The 23061-nt window shown below is 38.0% G+C and overlaps 2 protein-coding genes across 13 annotated transcripts in view; one reads left to right on the top strand and one right to left on the bottom strand.

The window, feature by feature from the left end:
• The window catches only part of cep290 (centrosomal protein 290), a 41890-nt gene extending 27880 nt beyond the window's left edge, over positions 1-14010 (bottom strand). For 3 of the 9 annotated variants that reach the window (XM_026174995.1, XM_026175001.1, XM_026175000.1), the window contains exons 1-20: positions 13887-14010; positions 13368-13445; positions 13090-13159; positions 12954-13000; positions 12293-12427; positions 11905-11958; positions 11713-11733; positions 11063-11209; positions 10600-10782; positions 10133-10222; positions 8502-8624; positions 7800-7820; positions 7485-7608; positions 4268-4440; positions 3735-3897; positions 3491-3591; positions 3333-3399; positions 1568-1689; positions 1250-1325; positions 125-240 (exon numbers count right to left, since the gene is read on the bottom strand). In XM_026174995.1, coding sequence (XP_026030780.1) covers positions 125-240; positions 1250-1325; positions 1568-1689; positions 3333-3399; positions 3491-3591; positions 3735-3897; positions 4268-4440; positions 7485-7608; positions 7800-7820; positions 8502-8624; positions 10133-10222; positions 10600-10782; positions 11063-11209; positions 11713-11733; positions 11905-11958; positions 12293-12427; positions 12954-13000; positions 13090-13159; positions 13368-13445; positions 13887-14000 — 2025 coding nt within the window. In that variant the 5' untranslated portion in view covers positions 14001-14010. The remainder of the gene's footprint in view (positions 1-124; positions 241-1249; positions 1326-1567; positions 1690-3332; positions 3400-3490; positions 3592-3734; positions 3898-4267; positions 4441-7484; positions 7609-7799; positions 7821-8501; positions 8625-10132; positions 10223-10599; positions 10783-11062; positions 11210-11712; positions 11734-11904; positions 11959-12292; positions 12428-12953; positions 13001-13089; positions 13160-13367; positions 13446-13886) is intronic. The other 6 variants (XM_026174997.1, XM_026175002.1, XM_026174996.1 and 3 more) reach the window with 5 other exon arrangements.
• An 86-nt stretch (positions 14011-14096) lies between these two features.
• tmtc3 (transmembrane O-mannosyltransferase targeting cadherins 3) overlaps positions 14097-23061 on the top strand; it is a 29373-nt gene continuing 20408 nt past the window's right edge. Inside the window, exons 1-5 of one of the 4 annotated variants that reach the window (XM_026175007.1) lie at positions 14097-14160; positions 15131-15344; positions 15494-15712; positions 18877-18976; positions 22543-22658. In XM_026175007.1, coding sequence (XP_026030792.1) covers positions 15156-15344; positions 15494-15712; positions 18877-18976; positions 22543-22658 — 624 coding nt within the window. In that variant the 5' untranslated portion in view covers positions 14097-14160; positions 15131-15155. Of the gene's footprint in view, positions 14161-14395; positions 14521-14587; positions 14780-15130; positions 15345-15493; positions 15713-18876; positions 18977-22542; positions 22659-23061 lie in introns of those variants that run through there. The other 3 variants (XM_026175005.1, XM_026175006.1, XM_026175008.1) reach the window with 3 other exon arrangements.

Genomic DNA, 23061 nt, shown 5'->3' with positions numbered 1-23061 from the left:
TTATCTACGTGTAAAGGCATGATGTAAAGTGAGCCCGTGTGAAACACGTTGAAAAACACTATCTATTAATCAAATGTCGTCTTAAACTAAGCACTGTTTCACATCAGTTTTCATGCATACTTACATTGGCCAACCTTTCCAGATTAGGAACAGAAACAGCCTCTTGATTAATCCTCATTGCTTGAAGGACATCTTTCAGAGCAGCCTCCAGATCTTTTTTCACCTTTGAAAGTTCTTCCACTAAGAGTTCATGCACAGGAATGAATAACAATGGGGAAGCAGTACCCCAGAGATAAATCATTCAGATAAAAATGTTTTAAATACACTATATTGCCAAAAGTAATCGCTTGTCTGCCTTCACACACACACACACACACACACACACACACACACACACACACACACACACACACACACACACAAATGAACTTGAGTGGGATCTCATTCTTAATCCAAAGGGTTTAATGTGATGTCTTTGCAGCTGTAAGAGCTTCAACTCGTCTGGGAAGGCTTTCCGTAAGGTTTAGGAGTGTGTATGGGAATTTTTTTACCATTCTTTCAGAAGCTTCCCCTTTAATTCATCCCAAAGATGTTCTGTCAGGTTAATGTCAGGACTCTGTGCAGGCCAGTCAAGTTCTTCCACACCAAACTTGTTCTTCTATGTCTTTACAGACCTTGCTTTGTACACTGGTACACAGTCAAGTTGGAACAGGAAGGGCCCGTCCCCAGACTCTTCCCACAAGACTGCATGGGTGCATGAAATTGTCCAAAATGTCTTGCTGAAGCATTGAGAGTTTTTTTTTTCACTGGAGCAAAGGGGCTGAGCCCAACTCCTGAAAAACAACCCCACACCATAATCCCCTCTCCACCAGATTTGAAACTTGACATTTGACACAATGCAGTCAGACAAGTACTGTTCTCCTGGCAACCGCCAAACCTAGACTCATACATCAGATTATGGATTGCCAATCACAATCTGCCAATTGTATCACGGTCCCACACTAAAATTCACTGAGCTCCAGAGAGCGAGCCATTCTTTCATGAACATATGTAAAAGCAGTCTTTATGCCTAAGAGTGATTGGAACACCTGAATTCAATCTTTTGGATGGGTGAGTGAATACTTTTGGCAATACAGTATATATTGCATTGATCATCGTCTCATTACATAATGTAAAGATGCTACAGTGACTCAAGTGTAAAAACATCTGTGTGAACTTTAAGTGGAAGTCAGAGCAGGACTACACTTACATTTGACCTGAAACTGGGTCCGGTGAAGTTCCAGCTCTCGCTCCTTTTTGCTTAACTCTTTTTCAAGGTACTCATTCTGAAATGCAGTGTTAACGTAACGTTTCAAATTAAAAACCCTGAAAACTTTGACATAACCCTTTCCCATGGTATACCATGGTATTCCATGGGAAGCAATATGCAACAAAGGGTGCATTCTTCACTGAATAATATGAAATAAAATTATAATTCTCACTTAGTTTGTTTGATGAGAATGTTTCTTTTTTAATATAGGGCACTAAGTCAGGTGGCAAGAGGTGATGTCACTACTGAGAGTCTTACTTTGCGCCTGGTTTCTTCATCTGTGTACATGCCACTCTGATTGAGCGACAGCTGTGCCGCCCTGCTCGGTCTAACATCTTCCTCCAGCAGTAAGCTTGACTGTGGAATCCCTGTAGACACAGCTGATTAAGAGCAACATTTTTTAAAATGTATGTCTGAAACAAAACTCAAAATTCAAGAGAAGTCAGGAGAAAAATAGCTAAATGTCTTCCTTTTGTACAAGCTAAACCAATAGATTTGGTTCAAACAAATACATTTTAGGTGGAAAAACCCTGCAAGGAAAAGATATCATCGGGCCAATGTGTTCATATGTCCCTTCCATTAAAACTGACAGCAAGTGTCACAAAAGGATGAAAATGAGTTTGGTCTGACCGGGAACCTTAAAGGAGTGTTGTAGGTTTCATGTCTGTGTATATAATAGGGGACAACTGGATTTGAGAGACATAAATTTCACATTAACATAGTGGACAAGGCTCCTTACTGAGGCCTATGTGCCTGTTTGTGGAGACATTACACCAGGAGTCGGCAACCCTGGGCACGTGCGCCAGCTGGGTTAACTGATGGCACGGCGCACAACGCACAGTGAATTAATCTGAGAAGGTGCATTAAAAAATTATTGGCCAGGCCAGTGGTGCACATCGCAAATGAGCTCGCATAGTTGTGCCAATTCTTAATGACGGTATTTTAGCTAACAACCCCAACTACCAGATTCAACTTATAGTTGGCTAAAAATAACAGGGATGTGGCTAGCTGGCAGTTTTTTCAAGCGATGTTGAAATTTCCACATTCCAACACTTCAAATTTCCTTCGGGATTAATAAAGTATTCTGATTCTGATTCTGAAATGCTTCAGGAGCTGTCCGCTCAGCGCAGCATCAGCACCGCAGAAATACACCAATACAGCCGTAGACTCAAGACAGAATTCACAATGCGTTTTCAGGACTTTCAGGTGTATGGACCAATGTTTTCTTTTCTGATCAAACCAGAAAGCTTTAATGAGCAGCTAGATTTGTCTCGCATTAACTGGCTGGACAGAGGACATAGAAATACAGCTGATTGAACTGAAAAGCTCGACTCTGTGGGGGTCAAAGTTTGCAGAACTACAAACGCAGCTGGAATCCACAACTGTGCGTGTTCATGGAGCTGCATTTTCACCTGCTGGACATCACTACCTGACAAGTTTAACTGTCTTCAGAACATTGCAGAGGCCTTATTGAGAGTACTTGGCTCTACATATCTGTGTGAACAGATTTTCTCTCACATGAGTGTCCTCAGGTAGCCGTCTGAATGCTGGACACACAGAGACCTGTGTCTCTGAGTGGGAGACGAGAGATCACATTAACATGTGTATCCCTGTATTAACAAACACACATTTTCTGTTGTACAGTTCATTTGCTGTTATGGAGTTCTTGTTATGGATAAAAAGTGTCTTTTTTTTGTTTCAAAATAGCTGATAACTATTCACTGATAGCTGCCAACATCTGCGAACAAATATAATTCTATAAAGTGGTTCTATATAGTGTGTAACTGTTCATATAGAGCATTATTACATTTATTGCTAATGCAATCATATGGCACACTGACTTCTGATAAAATTTTAGATGGCACTCCTCATCAGAAAGGTTGCCGACCCCTGCCTTACACGATAGATGTGGTGAACCAACTACACATGAGCTTTTCAGAATGGGTGAAAAGAGTTGCTGATATACAAATATACTTTTTAAAGGAACAATCTGTGGAATTAAACCGAGTGATTTTAATGTCACCTCTTTCCTTCACCATGCGTCTGATTTGTTTCTTTAATTCCAGTCTTTCCTCTTCAAGTCGTTCAATCTAGAAAATAATCAGGGTGTTAGTAGAAGACGCTCATGAGCAAAATTACATATAAAAATATTGGCTTTAACCAGTATAATTCCCACTATACCTCTTTGGTGAGCACTTGGTTTTCTGCTTTGTACCGGCGCTGTCTGAGATCTGTGGCACGCCTAAACTCTGTCAGATCCACTTCCTGCTTTGGTTCCAGACCTTCGGAGTCAAGATCAGTATAAACAAAAGCTAAATTAATTTTATAGTTCCACGTCAGTGAGTGTTGTCTAAATATACTGAGCAATGTGACCATTCAAGTTAAAAAAAAAAAAAAAAAAAAAAAAAAAAAAAACACATCTGACCTAGTTTTTCTCTAAAACCTTCGTTTTCGTCCATGAGGTCATTGATTCTCATCTCAAGCTGGTTGATCTCTTTGGTCATGGCCTCTGCCTCACATTCTCTCTCTCTAATTAGATTTTTACACTCTTTGATCTCTGCAATGGCTGCTTCCAGGCCATAAGTGCCCTGTAAAACAGAAACCAAGTTGTTGTTCAAAGTGTTTCATTCACCAAAAAGCAAGTCTTGTCTAAATGTCTTTTTTCCTTGTTTTTAACTCATATGCTTTTTGTGGAAATCAGGATGTGATTTGGCATGGTGAAAAACAAACACCATGTTTGTAGACCAAAAAAAGCACGTGGATCACACCATAGTCACATTGTCATTTCAATGTCTCTATTAAAAGTGAGGATGGATGGGGAAAGGAAAAAAAAAAAATCACATGCATCAATTCCTGGAAATTAAGTCACAAATAATTTAATTTGGCTGCAAACATTTTACTGAAAGCCAAAATAAAACAGAAAAAAATGAGGAACAAAAAATATGTTTGCAGACTTACAGACTCATATTGGCTCAAGCGGTTTGAAGCCTCAATAAGTGCTTTGTCTTTTTCCTCAGCATGAGCTTCTGCTAGTTTTACCGCATGCTCTGCTTCCGTTGCTCTTGTCTCTGCAGCTTCTAGCCTTAACTTCAGCCCCTCCATTTTCTTCTGCTGTAAGGTAGGTGGGAGGCCTTCAAGAACAAATGACAAATGTAATTGTAATTATGCATATATATGTGTGTGTGTGTGTGTGTGTGTGTGTGTGTGTGTGTGTGTGTGTGTGTGTGTGTGTGTGTGTGTGTGTGTGTGGATAGATAGACAGACAGATATATGAGGCAAAATTCTTTTACAAAAAGCTAAAACTACCAGGGTCAAAATGATGAACCCAATCACCAGGTTTTTTTTTTGCTGAATAAACAGCCTTTTAACAACAGTCTCGCACATGTTTCCTGAGCAATTTCAGCCCATTGTTCTTTGGCAAATCTTTCAAGTTCCTCCAGATTTGATGGTTTTCTGGCAGAAATTTTGTCTTCAGTTTACAATGCACATTTTCAAAGGGATTCAAGTCAGGGCTTTCTGGAAGCCATACAGTAAAGTTCACTTTGGATTTCTGGATGCTACTACGTCAAATCAAATCAAATCAAATCACTTTTATTGTCACATCACATGTGCAGGCACACTGGCACAGCACATGCGAGTGAAATTCTTGTGTGCGAGCCCCACAAGCAACAGAGATGTGCAAACACAACAACACAAACGAGCAAAATACAAGAATGGCCAACCTGAAACTAATAAATATATGTACAATATATAATAGTGTATGCATTTCTGGATGTGTATACTAAATATTTTCCTGTGTGTGTGTGTGTGTGTGTGTATACACATTTTTACATTTAGTCAGCCACCGATTGTGCAAGTTCCCCCACTTAAAATGATGACAGAGGTCAGTAATTTGCACCAGAGGTACACTTCAACTGTGAGAGACAGAATGTGAAAAAAAAAATCCATGAATTCACATGGTAGGATTTGTAAAGAATTTATTCGTAAATTAGGGTGGAAAATAAGTATTTGGTCACCTCAAACAAGGAAAATCTCTGGCTCTCACAGACCTGTAACGTCTTCTGTAAGAAGCTTTTCTGTCCCCCACTCGTTACCTGTATGAATGGCACCTGTTTGAGCTCATCATCTGTATAAAAGACACCTGTCCACAGCCTCAAACAGTCAGACTCCAAACTCCGCCATGGCCAAGACCAAAGAGCTTTCGAAGGACACCAGGAAAAGTATTGTAGACCTGCACCAGACTGGGAAGAGTGAATCTACAATAGGCAAGCAGCTTGGTGTGAAAAAAATCAACTGTGGGAGCAATCATCAGAAAATGGAAGACATACAAGACCACTGATAATCTCCCTCGATCTGGGGCTCCACGCAAGATCTCATCCCGTGGGGTCAAAATGATCATGAGAACGGTGAGCAAAGATCCCAGAACCACACGGGGGGACCTGGTGAATGACCTGCAGAGAGCTGGGACCAAAGTAACAAAGGTCACCATCAGTAACACACTACAACGGCAGGGAATCAAATCCCGCAGTGCCAGACGTGTTCCGCTGCTGAAGCCAGTGCATGTCCAGGCCCGTCTGAAGTTTGCCAGAGAGCACATGGATGATACAGCAGAGGATTGGGAGAATGTCATGTGGTCAAATGAAACCAAAGTAGAACTTTTTGGTATAAACTCAACTCGTCGTGTTTGGAGGAAGAAGAATACTGAGTTGCATCCCAAGAACACCATACCTACTGTGAAGCATGGGGGTGGAAACATCATACTATGGGGCTGTTTTTCTGCCAAGGGGACAGGACGACTGATCCGTGTTAAGGACAGAATGAATGGGGCCATGCATCGTGAGATTTTGAGCCAAAACCTCCTTCCATCAGTGAGAACTTTGAAGATGAAACGAGGCTGGGTCTTCCAACATGACAATGATCCAAAACACACCGCCCGGGCAACAAAGGAGTGGCTCCGTAAGAAGCATTTGAAAGTCCTGGAGTGGCCTAGCCAGTCTCCAGACCTCAACCCCATAGAAAATCTGTGGCGGGAGTTGAAAGTCCGTGTTGCTCGGCGACAGCCCCAAAACATCACTGCTCTCGAGAAGATCTGCATGGAGGAATGGGCCAAAATACCAGCTACTGTGTGTGCAAACCTGGTAAAGACCTATAGTAAACGTTTGACCTCTGTTATTGCCAACAAAGGTTATGTTACAAAGTATTGAGTTGTATTTTTGTTATTGACCAAATACTTATTTTCCACCCTGATTTACGAATAAATTCTTTACAAATCCTACCATGTGGATTCATGGATTTGTTTTTCACATTCTGTCTCTCACAGTTGAAGTGTACCTCTGGTGCAAATTACTGACCTCTGTCATCATTTTAGGTGGGGGAACTTGCACAATCGGTGGCTGACTAAATACTTTTTTGCCCCACTGTATGTCTGAGCACATTTCTCACTAGTTTTCTTTCTTTGAAATTTTTCACTTCCAGGCTTTGTGGCAACTCCTTGGAATTCTTGATGATTACTCCAGTTCTTGATACTTGGAAACACTGATGATGACACTCAGTTTTAACTCGATGTTACAAGCTTTGAGCATAAGCTTTAAGCTCTTCATTGCACATCAGTGGTTTGTGGTTTCTCCTATGTCTCATTAAAAGGTCAGTTTTTTGGGGGCTAATAACACTGACACTGGTAACAAAAAAAAAACATCCAAAAAGCTAATATGCTAAGAAATGTTATGTCCAAAATCCCTTGCTCTGTTTAAAGAAAAAAAAAACACTTGGGAAAAATCTGACTCACATTAAAATACATAAACTGCTCAGTGGCACCTGCAAGTTCTGAGCCATTTACCTTCTTAGGCATGCAACCATGTTTTATCAGTTCTAAGTTAAACAGTTTAAATTTTAGTTTAATCATGAATCTCAAAAATGTAAAAAACAAACAAACAAACAAAAAAAAACAACATAAAACCAAAACATCTATCTCAAAAATTCAGATATATTCAGAACATATATCTTTTATGATGATTATATTTTGATGTTTGGTATTTTTTTAAGGTTAACTTAGCCTGTTGGTCTACAGTTTGCTCTTTTTGGGCATTCCCCCGTAACTACAAATGTCTGCAATCAACAACTGTCAGAAGAGAGGCTAATGAACAACATTTGATAAATTAAACAGGGATGTATAAACCTCTGTCTTTCTTCGTAGATGTCTTTAGCTCCTCAATAAGTAGGGTGTGCCTCTCCATTTCCCCTGTATACTGCTCCACCTGCTCACTCAGCATCTTGATCTGATTATCACGCTCTTGGACAACCTTTAGGATATTCACCACAAGATCAAAACACAACACAACACAAAACACAGAATTATCAGGATTTCAATGTTAGACACATTTTACACAGCTGTGGCACACATAAATATTTACACATTCATTGTTGGAGAACGTTATGGACCGAAAACAACGGGAGGTTACAAGATAAGAGGCCCACGATGGATGAAACTTACAGCGCAGAGCTCATATATGACCTGACCCAGGGCAGCAAGAGACATGGAAGGAAGGATAGATTTATATGTAAAGACAGGGCAAAGAGAGAGAACCAAAAGAAGAAACATGACATACACATAGATACAGATAGGTGGAAAACAAGATATGACTATAACCTCCAAATTAGGATGCCCCTGTTCCAAAGAATAAAAATAAACGTATAAACAATGACACCCCCCCCCCCCGAGCATTTAAGATGTACATAGGGTTATTTTATCACAGTATTTTATTTATAAGGTTGCTAAGAATTATATCTGTAACAAACTGTTTTGTTTTAGTTTTACTTTTTTGGCAACAGTGAAGTAAAAGTATGCTTTTCTTTCTATTTAAGCAAACTTCCTCAGAAAAAAATGTGGGTAAAATAAAAATCTTTTCTATGATAAGGTGACATAAAATAACATAGATGTATATCCAAGCACAACACTCAGATCCATTAATAACAAAGTCTGTGGTGAAATGTGTTATAAAACGTCCCCAAATCACTTTTAAGATAAGGTAAAAGTTGCATTCCTATGCTGAGCTCGGGTTTTTGTGTTCACGTAAACAAAACTGTCGCCATGATTACACAATCACCTACATTCAGTGCACCACAATGGCAGGAGATGAAAGTCAGAAATGTTTATACACAAATGAGATTATTTCATCCCTATTTTTGAACAGACCTGCTGCAAGGCCAGAATGTTGCTTTTGTCCAAGTCCAGCTGTGCTGAACGCAGCTTTTCCCTCAAGTCACGAATCATCTGCTGGTACACCAAAATTTCATCGTCCTTCCCAGACAGCACTAGCTATCAGGAACAACAAAAGTAAACTCATGTTAGTCCTGTAGAATAGTTTAACAAAACTCAGTGATGAACTCAGTGACTGAAATTTGCAGGTGCCCACATGGACAATGCCTTCAAGAAGAAGGTTCAATGGTGCGAGAAGAGAAAGACTGAGCAATCTGGCCACATTGACAAGCAGTGTTCTTGGAAAAGTAAAGGTGAGACTTTGAAACCTGAGAACACTGTACCAGCTGTAAGAACCAGATAAAACAGATGAAAGATTCATAGCTAAAGTATTTATTCACAATCACAATTTCAAAAAGGCTAGGATGCTGTTCAAACTTTAAATGAAAACAGAATCTGCAAAGCTCACATACCCATATCTCATTCACCAGAAAACATATCAAATGTTTAAAGTTAGACATTTTAGTATTTCCCGAAAAATAGAAACTCACTTTGAATTCAATTGCAGCACACATGTTTAAAAAGGTGGGATGAGTGCAACAAAAAACTTGAAATGGTACCAAAAAGATACATCTGGAGGGACATTTTGCAGCTAACTAGGTTAACTGGCCACAGGTCAGTGAGACACCAGACTATTATAAGAGCATCTTATAGAGGCAAAGTTTCTCAGAAATAAAGATGGGCAAGATCTTCACCAGTCTGTCTAAAAAATTGTGGAAGTCAGAAAAATGTTTAAATACTTTAAATATCTACAGCACATACCATCATCAAAAGATTCAGAAAATTTGGAGAAATCCAGAAGAGACGGCTGAATACCAGTACTGGGTGCCTCTGATCTTCAGCCCCACAGACAGCACCGCATTAAAAAAAATATAGAGCAACACAGGGCTTGCACATTTCAGCAAGACAATGCTAAGCCCCATACTTCATCTGTTATAACTTTGAAGTTGAAGACTCCAAAGAGTGAACGATTTTTTACCAGCCAAAAACATTTGGCTCATTATGAAATGAGAAAATAAACTGCTGTTAACTGTGAAACAGCTAGAATCCTCTATCAGAGAAAAATGAGACAATATTACTTTCCCAGAGTCCAGGAACTGGTCTTCTCAATTATCAGATGTTTATGAAAATGACTGTTACACAGTGGTAAATATAGGCCTGTCTAATATTTTGCAACATGTTCAAAATTGCCTTATTTCCGAGTGTTACATTTTCTCAGTTTAACCATTTGATATGTTTTCTGTGTTCTACTGTGAGTAAAACATTGATCAATGAGATTTGTAAGTCTTTTCTACAATTTGGGTTGTAGTTTTAAACTATGTGAAGAGGCAGTGAAGAGACTAGTCCCATATGTAGGGATACCCATAGGTAAATGTTGTATTAATCAATATTAGTATTAATGTTCAGTGATCCTTTGTTTTAAGCGGAGAAGTGAAGATTAACAGAGGCACCAGAAGCCCCTTGGTGTAAGGGTTAAGGTTGCAGGTTTTTCCTTGAATGCACCTGCTTAAAGGAAATAAACTAAACAAATAAAACTTGCCCTTTGGAGAGTAAGTTTAAATGCTTACCTTCCACTCCTCCACTTTGGCATTGACAGCTGCCATAATAGGGTCGTTCTCTTCAGTCATGCTATGAATCTTATCTGTTAACTCTCTGACCTGCACATAAAAAGTGGAGCCATGATTCTGTACCTTGCACGCAAACATTATTTTATCAGCTTAAAAAATTGCAGAGTGTGACATAATAAATGGATTCAGGTAACTTATCTCCATTAAAAAAACAGTATGTGAACCCATATGGAAAAGAAATAGTAAAAACATATATGATTTACTCATGAAAGTGGCCACTTTCTCATTACTTTCATATATTTTTTTAGTAAGTATACCAAACATACAAGTTTCATTATATAATGTTTCAATGGATCTTATATGTGTTTTCACTCTTGTATGCTTTTCATACAAGTTTCATACAAGACAGATAAAAACTTTATAAGATTTATATATATCTTTTCCATATGGGAAGAGAAGGATCTTACTTGAAGCTTTGTATGATCTCGCTCCTTCCTAAGCTGGTCCATAATGGAGTCAGTCTGCTGCACCACAATCTTCAACTTATTGTACTCATCCGTCATCTTCTCCATCTCCTTCACAGATTCCTCCAGGCTTCTCTGCATCTGCATATTCTCAGTCTTCAGATGTGTGTTTTCATCTTCTGCTCGCTAATAAACACAATATAATTCAATAAACATAATTTTAGGGGGCGTAGTCTAAGACACATCAATCAGCAGTACAAAGAGTATGTAATAAAAAAAATGAAAGCCATAAATATATGCAGTAAAGGTCTTAATTAACAATTACAAACAGCACTAATCTTGCATGTATGAGGCAGCGTAAGATGGCCTTGGGCATCCGATACATGGCACCATTGCCAAGCTTGGCACAAAATAGTCTGTTGCCTAGTTGACCAGATTTTATAGTAAACAAACAGATTTTCAGTACCTGCAGGTCTTCTAAACATTGGTAAAGCTGGCGGTTGGCAAGGTTGAGCTTCCTCTGAGTCTCAGCATTCTCATCTTTTGAAGACATAGGCTCTTTCTGGTCCAGCTCTCCGCGATAAAAGTCCACATCCTGCTGGAGCTGCTCATTCTGATGTGATGCGGCAACACACACGTCAGTTCAGAAAATGAACCAAATAAAATTTCCTCTGCTCACTCACAAATATGGAAACACTAAATTGACTTTCGAAGCCCCTGAAATACAAGCCTGTCCTGCTTTTCAGTATACTTTGAACAGCGATGGATTTTACTATGATAGTTTATAAGAAAACACACAGTCTAGAAGGTGTCACCTTATGCTATATTAAATATAAAATGTGTTATAATTTATAATCTATCAGGTTAGTCAAGTTCACTTTGTGCACAAAAATCAAAACTTAAACCCTTTAAAAAACCCTAAATTCTGCTAAAATTCCATTATGTTAAGGATCTCATATTGCATATGATATACTTCTTATCATCATCCTATTCACTTTTTGTATGTACATTTATAAAAAGCTGTGATGCAAAAAAGCCTCATGTACACCTTTATATTGCTACAAAACCTACAAACTATTCCTCATTTTACTTAACTACACTACCTTTGTTTCTTACCTTCCTCTTAAGCTTTTCTAACTACACCACGGAACAGATGGAGACAGAAAAAAAGACTAGATTAAAAGGAGATAATGAGTAAAAAATGAAGGTAAAGCATGAATACACAAAAGTTTTAAATGAAGTGCGAATGGATCATAACTAAACAAGGGATGAAATGAAATGACGAGTGTAATGTCAACTATCAAATACCTCTCTTTTCAGCTTCTTGATGACTTCCTCAGCCTTCTCTACTTGCACAACCAACTAGAAAGACAAAACCAACTTTACAATGTAGAAACATCGAAAGCGTTCTGTTGTTGCCTTGTAACCATCAGAAAACGATAGAAAGGTGGAAGCAAACAATGTCAAACAAGATTAGCAAAGCAACAGATGAGTCAAACCATTTGTATCGTATTCTTGTATTGGTTGTTTTTGTATATAAATTTGTCCATACATAAATATTTTCAGTTTAACGTAACATTCAATCTTTTCACCAGCATATATATATATTTTTTTACCAGCGCTTTGTCAACATAACATGTGCAAACTAATAAGCTAACATTTGCAAGTCTACCTACGGCAAGTAAAGTGCTCATACCTCCTCATTGGTTTTCTTTTCCTTCCCCATTTCTTTCTTTAACTGGGTCACCTCATTCTCCCTTTGCTCCAACTGGGTCTCAAGGTGCCAAATCTGATCTCTAATAAAGCCGGTGTTCTGCACAGTGCTGTGGAGCTGGGTAGTATAAACAGGAGACAAGATGCACACCCAAACAACCCCCACAAAGAAATCTCTTAGTGTCTTATTACCTCCATCTGTTCATATGTGTTCATTTCCATGACCAGGTTGTTAAACAACATTCTGTTCACGTTTTAAGGCATAAAAACAACCAGAATATAAGTAGTGACAATCCACAACCCTGGGAAAATTGAAAATGGTTAACAATTCCAAACGATAAGCAATTTCTGTGAGTGCGCAAGGAATTAGCTGTAATCTTCTTAGGGGTCACTACAGCAAATCCCTTCATAAGGAGGGTTACGTTCAATGATTGGCTGAAAGAGTTGGCACTGCTGAAAGGAAGTAAATAAGCATAGAAAGTGATATCAACAACATAAACATTCATAATGATGGTTGAGTTCAACCATGTGAAGAAATAACAGTTCAGCAGATCAACAAAAATGCTCAATATATAATGTGTAAGCAATAACATATACAGTTTTTAAATATATATATATATATATATAAACTAGATTTGTTTTACCTTCTGTTCCTGTTCCAACTGTGACACTTTAGCCAAGAGTTCTTTTTCTAAAACACAGAAAAATAATGCAGATGTTGTTTTTTAACCTCACAGACAAAAAAAGAAAAATGTCTAACAAACTTTATATGATACTAACCTTTTCTAGCATGTTTTACACCAATGTCATCGATAAAGTCGAAGGCAACAGAAAGTTCTCGATCTCTAATCTAACACAGAAACGTAGAGAAGACGTTGAGAAACAAATATTATTTCAAAGGAAATATTTCATGCATAAACACGTAAAAGCACCAAGGTCAGTAGTGTGACTCCTTTATGAATATTCTTCTTTCCTAAAAATACATTACAGATGTTGGTAGGGTGGTTCACAGATGTGCGTGGGAGAGATCAGAATATAAAAACAATAAAACTGAACACCTTCAGGAGGGATTGAAACACCCTGAGGACTTGAATAATGTTCTCTGGAGCTTTATCCTTCACACCCCATTCTTCTGTCTGCATGGGAAAAGTCAAATGTAGAGTCATTCAACCTCATAATACCAATGCTTGTACGACACAACTGCCTAGACCAAAACAATCTATATTTATACGTGTAATATGACGAGGTGTACAAAGACTGATCAAGGTTCAATCGCAGTACTCAGGCTTATGCGGCAAATTCATCAAGAGCTTTCAGCATAAGTTAGATTGTTATGTGTTGTATCCAATGGTCACCGAAGGCATGAAAAATTTAGCATACATAAGTACATAATTGTTGACCAATCATCAAGTGATTGCTATACTCAAAATAATATGAGCAGGACTATAGTCTGTCTTTATTCCATCGACCATCAAAGACAGACATTCAGTGAGCTGATGGAATTTGCAAATTAAAAAATATAAAACATTGCTTCTTGTCCAGAAGTAAATAGCATAATGTCATCGACGGGCCATTACCAAAACTAACAGATCGAAGACCTTATCCACTTCGTCTTTGTCGCGTTCATTGAGGGTTTCTGGGTCAATTCTCAACATTTTATCCCAATTAAGAGCTGCAGGCATCTTGGCCATGATGTGTTTTTAAAAGACTTAGCTAAATAGGAACTGATATAACATCGATGTGGCACTTAAATTTACGGTTATAGAATAGAGACGCATTGGCTGCTAGGTTACGGCTGACAACAACAGTTAGCTAATGAAGCTACTCCAGAAGAAAACTACAAAAAAATCGGTAAAGTTCCCGGAAACTTAACTAAACCGTAGCGAGACGGTGAATATAAAGTTATTAAAGTGTATCGTCGCAGTTTTGCAACTCGGTACTGTCCATATTTACGTCAGTTAGTCCACAAAAAGCATCAAATTTGGCTAGGTTCAACTTGCGCGGTCACCTCTGCACCGGAAGTTATAGTGGGTATTCGCCAAAGCTACTTAGCACATATGGAACGCCGCTTGATGAACTGTGTATTCCGCCTACGTTTTGTCAGCTAAAGTGTGTTTTATGAGCTCAACTGCCAGCCCTGTTATAGACACGGTGAGAAAGACCTAAGCTACTTCTCTTCCCACCGTATCCAGCCTAAACACAGGCGACAAGGTAGTTAGCTGTAGCCGCTAATTTAGCTTCATCGTTAGCTAATGTTATGTTGCAGCTACGGTGGCTCTGAAATTGTCATTACATGCTGTTTTGGGCTTTTTGTGCCATTATGTAACCATTAATGATTGGTCACAATGCCGACTGAATTTCATTTATCAAACACCTGGTGTTCGATTTCTCGTAGCTAATTCTCTCAAGTAATATTAGCTGGCCACGACAGCGCGTTGGAGTACGCCCTCCTTTGCTTTTGCTGCCAGCTGTAACTATTCGTTTTTTCAACAAATAAGCACAAATTTACTCACTTGTACTTTTATTCGTTCTATAATTTAGCTGTTATATTTCCAGTTACATCTGACTCTGTAGCTTTATCTACAAACCAGGGAGGCACACTCTAAGAAGTAATGCTTGCATGCTATTTAATTTACTGGGTGCTGTGATAAGGAATCGGGCTAAGAAGACTTGTTTACATACACCGTACATCACAAAGTTGCACTATAAGTGAAAATATGTGTCCAATGATGAAATAAGTTTGAACTCATACGTGTCTATTTCACAAATCGTCATGCCATCAAAATTGTAATAATACTAAATTTTTTGTTGTCCTGCACAGTGATCAATGAAGGCTTTGGTCAGCAATGGCTGTTGTGTCATGGAAGGAGATTTTACTTTTGAGTGGACTGGTGGTGGGGTGTTACTGGAACAGCTTGTCATGCGGGTTTGTGTTTGATGATGTCTCAGCAATCCTTGACAACAAGGATCTGCGCCCATCAACCCCAATCCACAACCTTTTTCTCAATGATTTCTGGGGAACACCCATGGCTGAGGTAAGCTTTAAGAAGACTCAAACTCAATACGGGATTATGTAATTTCTCTTTAGAATTTTATATTATGGATCAAATTTGTCTCATTGTCATTTGTCGTTACTCAAAGTAATTTAGAAAGAAATAAACCTTCAACATGTGTCCCACTACAGGAACGGAGTCATAAATCTTACAGACCCCTGACAGTACTCACCTTTCGACTGAACTACCTCTTCAGTGAACTCAGCGCAGCTTCCTACCACCTGCTCAATGTCATTTTACATGCTGTTGTATGTGTGCTTTTCCTGCGAGTGTGCCGATTGTTCCTGGACAAGACTTCCAGCTTAGTGGCAGCATTACTGTTTGCTGTGCATCCCATTCACACTGAAGCTGTAAGTGTACAATTGCTTTGTGAGCAAATGTTAAAAAATGTGTTTTATTAAATTTAATTTGGCCTAATTGAGAATTATGTTCACGTACAAGTCCATGGAAAAAGTGTAAATTAGTGAGAGAAGTAACTGGAAATACTCCTAATTTATCTTTCACTTTCTAAATTAAAGTAATCTCATCAAGTTATGCTCCACCGGATGGGACAGACCCACTGGGAATTATAGGCAAATGATTGGCATTGGTTAGGTGGTCCTTGAGTCCCATCTGCAATCCAACTCTTGACTTCCTCAACATTCTCATGTGCTATTTTAACCATTTTCATGAGCATTTGTTGGGCAAAGTTTTAGGAAAAATGAGATAGAATACAAGGTCACTTTTTAACTTTTTTTTAAACTTTAGGAACATCTGTCTGGGTTTGTATAACTAAGCATTCCACTTGGCTATCATGGACGACCTGTCATGGATGGTTCACAAATCTGTTGCAGGGATAACACAGATACACAACCGTTCTAGTTTAAATAAACACTTCTGGCCAATTTAGAATTGCCAGTTAAACTTACATATGCTTGTCTTTGGTACAAAGTTTCAAAACTTTGGACAGTGGGATCCAGCCAGGGTCTCTGGAGAGAACTCATACAAGCATGCAATGTGCTAACACTGAACTGGAAGCTAGGTCCTTCTCGCTATGAGGTAACATAGCCAGCTAAGCTGCCCTAGCTAAGCACTGGGTTTTCCACAGAAATTATAACCACTGGATGTCTCACTTGATCTCTAGTACCGCAAACCAAATAAGCAGTAATGTTAGCCGCACCTTCACTCTTCCTTTAAAACAAGAAAGTTGGCTTTGTGAAATGCGTTGAGTAGCCCTGTAATATTCCAACTTAAGCTGAGCAATTCACTTGATAGTGCTGTAGAAGTATTTTCACTGCACTGTAAATGTGGCTGAATTAAAAGAATTCTGCATAGAAGAATGGGCCAAAATTCCTTTAGATGGAAAAAACCAGTTCTTGCAAACAGTTGCTACAATGGTGGTACAACAAATTATTCGGTTTTGGGGGGGAATTTTTTTTTTTCCACATAGAGACAGATAGGTTTAGATAAATTTTTCCCTTAATAAATGAGTTTGTAATTTAATAGTGGAATGTTTTATTTATTTAGGTCATCTAATACAAATATGAATTAAGTCAAAAGCATTAAAAGAAATTAGGAACGGGTCAGAGATCATTTGAAGTTTGAAAATCTACATGTGCAATAAGGTGTTAAAGAGACTTCAATATAGAAACAGTTTTTACATGTAAAGACTTTGTGTCTTTATGGAGCGTTGTAGGACATTAAGAGTAATCAGAAACTTAGCTTTGCACCAACATGTCCACTGTGGCATACAATCTGAATGCATTTCAGTGATTGTTAAAATTGCGTCAGAGTGAACCAGACAATAAACAGCAATTGAATTGTCACATCTTGCCTGTTATGGCTTGCTCAAAAAGGAACTCCACCTTATTCAAGTAAACCCTTTTGTTCATGCTCATGACATTAACTTACTTGTGCTACACGTTACATTAAACCTCTGTTTTTACTGTTGTCATTTAAGGCTGCATTAACATTCTTTAAATGCTTTAAAATTTTTGCTTCCATTTTTTTTCCTTCTTGAAATATAAAGATAGTTATTATAGCTTATCATGGATGTTGTCTGTAACACAAAGCTTATTGAACTTAATAGGAAATCAAAACCCTTTAGCTTATTGTTTATTTGAACTTTATCTCATTCTACTGTCTGAAAAGCCTCTTCCCCAATTAGGACTTGTATTTCATCCTTTTGAACATAGCTGAACTGATGACCAGACAGGCCTTGACCAGAGTAAAAAAACAAAGGAAACATTCTGCTTCTTGGGTGTGGAGTGCTACTGTTACACAGCATGCATCACTGTTCCTATCTTCCTCATCATGTTCTCTAATCTATGCACAGTCTTTCAGACTTCTTGAATGGAAACAATTTGCCTCACAAATGAGCCTTTAGTGTTAGTCCAGCAAATGCCCTTCATGTTATCACCGTCTGGAATCTCTCACTGAACGGATCATTTGTTTTTTGAATTATGCTTCAAGCACTGAAGGTCCCTACATTATAAGCTTATACAAAGAGTGCCTGTGTGTCCCATGTCTTTTTCAGTAGGTTTTTTTTTTTTTTTTTTTTTTTTTTGGGGGGGGGGGGGGGGGGGTGATCTGTCTTTTTGAATGAAGACTTCAGTTTTTTTAATATATATCTTCAAACATCTTTAGATACAAATGACACTAAATAATTTGTATCTAATTTGTAACTCCATCCATCTGGATGGATGGAGTTGCCAACTCTGTATAGATGGAAAGTTAAATTTGTAGTTTGAATATTTTCAAGAAATTGAGCCAACTGTAATCAGTCTTTCTAAGATTCTGTTGAAGTAACATTGCACTGATCAGACATTTTAGGGGGCTCTTGAATGCTGCCAGCATTTTTTCCTTCTCCCACCAGTTGACAAATAGGTCAGTCAGAGCACAGTGCCTGTGCTTGTTTTGAATCTTCATGGCAAGCCCTATTTATTGGAAGCTGCAGCCCTCTCATGATGCCAGTTGAATTCTTAAAGTGTAAACAATCCCCTCTTCTTTTAGTGAGTGCTTTGTAGAACTATTTGTGGGACCTTTATGTTCTTAGAGTATGTCTCTTTCCAAGAACTTAATAATGATATTTCTTCCGCATGAGGGCAGTCATCATGTACTTAAATGACAGACGTTGCTGTCAGAGAGACTATGTTACATATAATTGCTTCCCCATCAGTTGATTTGGGTTGAACAGAACTTTTTATTTTTATTTTTAGAGCCTTAGACCATGAGCTCTGGTTCGTGCCAGTCAAAGACACGTGTAATGTTCTCAGAGTTATTAGATATGTTGTCTGAGACATGGAGGTCATGTGGTGGTGGCTTCAGAGTCGAGGCAAAGTAGCATGGGTATAGAATAGCATCTCCTAATAGGAAAAGTAAACTTTTCTGTATTATTTTACAAACTTATTTCAGAAATTTTTATCTACATTTCAACTTGAATTACCAAACAATGAACATTTAAGTATATTTTAAGAAATCATCTTTCCAAATCTTTATGGTTGGGTCGCTTGTGTTGATCGACTGTTATCATCAGGTCACTGGTGTGGTTGGCAGAGCTGAACTTCTTTCATCAATCTTTCTTCTGGCTGCTTTCCTGGCGTATACAAAGTCAACTGGACCAGACCATTCCATTGGTAAGTATAATGTTCTTCCCTGGCCTTTATTTATTTCTGTCTCATGTGCAAAATCTACTGGGTCGTTAAGTATGAACTTATTTTCAACATGCTGTTGTCTGTTAACATTATTTCATTATTTTAATTGCCAAAATAAGCAAATACAAAAAAATCAAGATGGAGGCAGTGGAAGTGTTGTGGCAACAGATCGGATAAGATCAAACACCTGGCTATTCGGGTGTTAACTTCCAATTTTTTTCCACCAATGTTTTGATATAAATAAACACTTCCCTTTGAGGGTAATTAATATGGAATGTTCAGTGTTACTTATTACTTATAGTCATGGTAATAAATCTGTCAAGTATAAGGTTTTATGTATCCAGACCTGATTGTTAACAGGTCTTAAAATTAGGTAAATAAAACTTTAGCTATACTACAACTTGTGATATATTTCATTATTTATGTATCCAAAATTAAGCCAAAATATGGAAGTGGTGTGTGAAAGTGCACTCTCGCTGCTTATATTCGAACTAAGGGAGTAATAATTAAATGCAGTTGATTAAATGATCATCAGCAGGTTTTTACCACCTGTGTAAAAGCAGTACCTTTGGTAGTCTGCTGATCTTGAGCACTCGGGCATGTATTAGAGTAGAATACATGCCTGTCATTGCCAAGTAGAAAATGTATCTGCAATGATCTTTAAGCAAGCAATTGTTGTTGTAATCTATCTGGCAAAGATTTTTTTTATTCCCAAGCAATTTGAAGTCTACAGTTCTATAGTAAGAAAGATGATTCATGTACATGCAATCTTCCCAGGAGTCGATGTCTCAGGAAATTTACCCCAAGATCATCATCAAAAAACTGTAGCGCTCCAGCTCATGTCAGTTAGATGTTCAAATCCATGACAATACAATTAGAAAAAGATGAAGCAAGTGTGGCTTGTTTGGAATGGTTTCTAGAAGAAAGCCCAGGCAGCACAGCATAGGTTTGCAAAGTGGCATCAAACCGCAAGATTTCTGGAACAATGTCCTTTAGACGGAAAAATCCAAAGTGCAGATGTTTGGTTATGATGCATAGTGCTGTATATAGAAAACCACAGCAAATCAGCAAACATACCCCATACTGCCTGTCAAGCACAGCGATGGGAGTGTGACAATTTAAGATTGTTTTGCAGCCACAGACCTGGGTACTCTCCAGTCATTGAACTCCTCTATATGCCAAAGTATTCAAGAGTCAAAGGCCCTCTGTCTGACAGCTAAAGCTTAATCAAAATTGGGTCACACCGCAGGACATTGAGCTGAGGTACAGCAGCAAATTCACAACAGAATGGCTGAAAAAGAAATGAATCCAGCTTTTGCAATGCTCTAGTCAAAGTCCAGACCTCAATCTGATTGAAATGTTGTGGTAAGAGCTATGCATAAATGAGTGTTTGCAATCTTCAATTATCTTATGTAAAAGACTGATTAAGTAATTGCTTTCTGTATGACTTTAACTTGCTGCTGCTAAAGGTAGCTCTAAAGCTGCTGAATTATGGGATGCGTCTGGATTCTCACACACAGCTTCTGCATATGTTTTGGAAAGTTTTTGTTAAATAATAATGACGCTGTATAATATTCATCTCAGGTTGTATTTTTAAGACTAGGTCAGTTTTTATGATGTCCTGATATGTAAAACCTTGGAAATGACAGAGGGTAGAGCAGGGCGATATTACCAAAAATCTTTATCACGATATACATTTGAGAATTTGCGATAATGATATAATTGACACTAGACAAAATACTTTACAACTCTACAACTTTATTATTAAGCAGTTTTTTATGTGCATTAAAGTTATATAAAAATGTAACGGTGCAAATGCAAATTCCTTGCTGACAGTTTAACCAAAAGGCATTTCCAGTGGAAATTGGCCGACATATCCTCAGCATAACCATGTATAATATCCACAAAACTTAAAAAGAGGTTATACACACACAATACAGTAATATTATGTTGAAGCACAGTACGTATCACTCCGCGAGGCTCCTGCCTATGATAGACGTAATGCTCCGACAATCCATCAAGCGGTGCGGCTTCGTAGCTTAGCAAAGTCCTACTAAAACATTTGACAGATTTTCGAGCGCCGTGTACCACATAAAATCGTTTTGAGGTCAGTAAACACAACCAGAATTCATACATAAGGCACACGGGATTATAAGGGGCACTGTCGATTTTCAGAAAAATCAAAGGATTGATTTTAAGTGTGCCATTGTTTTCCAAAAAACACGGTAATAACGACGGCCCGCTAGCATGCTCTACTAAAAATAGTGCTTTGTTGTGTGCCTGATGGACGAAAGCTAAACCAGTTCCACACCACTGAAGTTGAACCATTTTTACAAACCAGTTCTGGTTCATCTGTTTCATTCACCGATCTGCTTTCGCTCTTCTCATTCATGCTTTTTTTCACCATGTGCATATGAAAACAAAGGCACTGCGCATGCGCATTTTACCCATATTATATCGCGATATTTTATTTTCTTATCGTTGCCCAACATTATACCGCGAACGGCATGATATGGCCCAGCCCTAACAGAGGGTACTTTCTTTTTAGTATGGCTACACCTACCATGCTCATCTAGATGCCTCTAGATGATGCAGCTGTATGTATTCACCAGTCTCCCAAAACAAATTTCTCTAGACCACGTGGAAGAAATCTCTTAAAATTTGGAATTCAGTTGAATTTGGTAAACACGCACACAATTTCCGTCAAATGTTTTATTGGATAAAATTAGAAAGTGATAGCATTTTGTATCCAAGAGTTCAAATTTAAACTTTATTGTAACATCATAATGTTCTGGAAAAAAACAATTTCTGCAGTTATTCAACACTAAAGCTTAGGAGCAGAGGAGGAGATAAAATGTTTGTTTTGTTGAGATATTGAGTTTGTATCAGTTGTCCAGTTGTATTCATCTGTGGTACTTCCTTTTTTAAATTGCTCTAGTTTTCAAAGAAGATATCACTGTGTGCGAGTCTGGACCTGCATGTTTGCTGGTGAACACACATAACTGTGAGGCAGTAATATTTAGTTCTGAAGATGCAAGATCAAGTAATTGGTTATAACAGTAGCCTCAGGTTTTTAACTTGTATCCACAGTGAGCTGTTATGTTATTTTTTTTAATCATTCTTCTGTTTATATGTATCACAATAAATCAAACTATTAAAGTAACCCAATTTAACATGTATGAGTTTTCCCATTTCCCCAGTCTAGACAAATACTGAAAATATAAAACTATTAACATAACACACCAAGAATTATGAAGTAAAAAGTGGATTCAATCGTTCAAATTACTTTTTTATAGAATCTTCTTTATGAGGTTTCCACCTTTTACTGTTCAGTTTTATTATCACTGAAGACAAAAGTGTTTCTAAACTTGTAACTGGTGCTATATGGAGACGTTAATATGACATCTCAGAGGTTTTTATGTTCATAATGGATCAAGAGAATTTGTTGCATTTGTTAAGTTACCAATGCACCAGTGGCTACAAGGTTAATAAGTTGTCATGTGTATATATTAATATATATATTTTTGTTTTTTTCTTCTTTTGTTCAGTTTGGCCTCCCATTGCTCTGACAGTAGTTTTAGTGGCAGCGGCAACACTGTGTAAGGAACAGGGAATCACGGTTGTTGGTGTCTGCTGTGTCTACGAGATCTTTATTGCACAGGGGGTAAGGATCAGAAACTTTTTGTGTCATAAAACATTCTATAAATTATATCTACATCTGACCCCACACACACACACACACACACACACACACACACACACACACACACACACACACACACACACACACTGTATCACAGTCATCCAGCTTTTTGTATTTACCCATGCTGACCACAAGATTTCTGCTTTGGAGATACTCACACTCAGTTATCAAGCTATAAACAGTTTGACCCTTAGAACCAAGTGCACCAACTTCAAGAGTGGACTGTTCAGATCTTGACATGTCTTCTATCAATGCTTTATCTTTGAGTGTTCATAATGTTGTTGTTGTTGTTGTTTTTTATTTCTTCTATAGGCATAGATTTCATTATTCAGAGGTTGCTTCCTGGAATAAATGTATATGTCAT

The sequence above is a fragment of the Astatotilapia calliptera genome, chromosome 7, assembly GCF_900246225.1.
Source record: "Astatotilapia calliptera chromosome 7, fAstCal1.2, whole genome shotgun sequence".
NCBI lineage: Eukaryota > Metazoa > Chordata > Actinopteri > Cichliformes > Cichlidae > Astatotilapia > Astatotilapia calliptera.
Note: the sequence above shows the minus strand (reverse complement) of the source record. Positions and strands in the feature narration are given on the sequence as shown.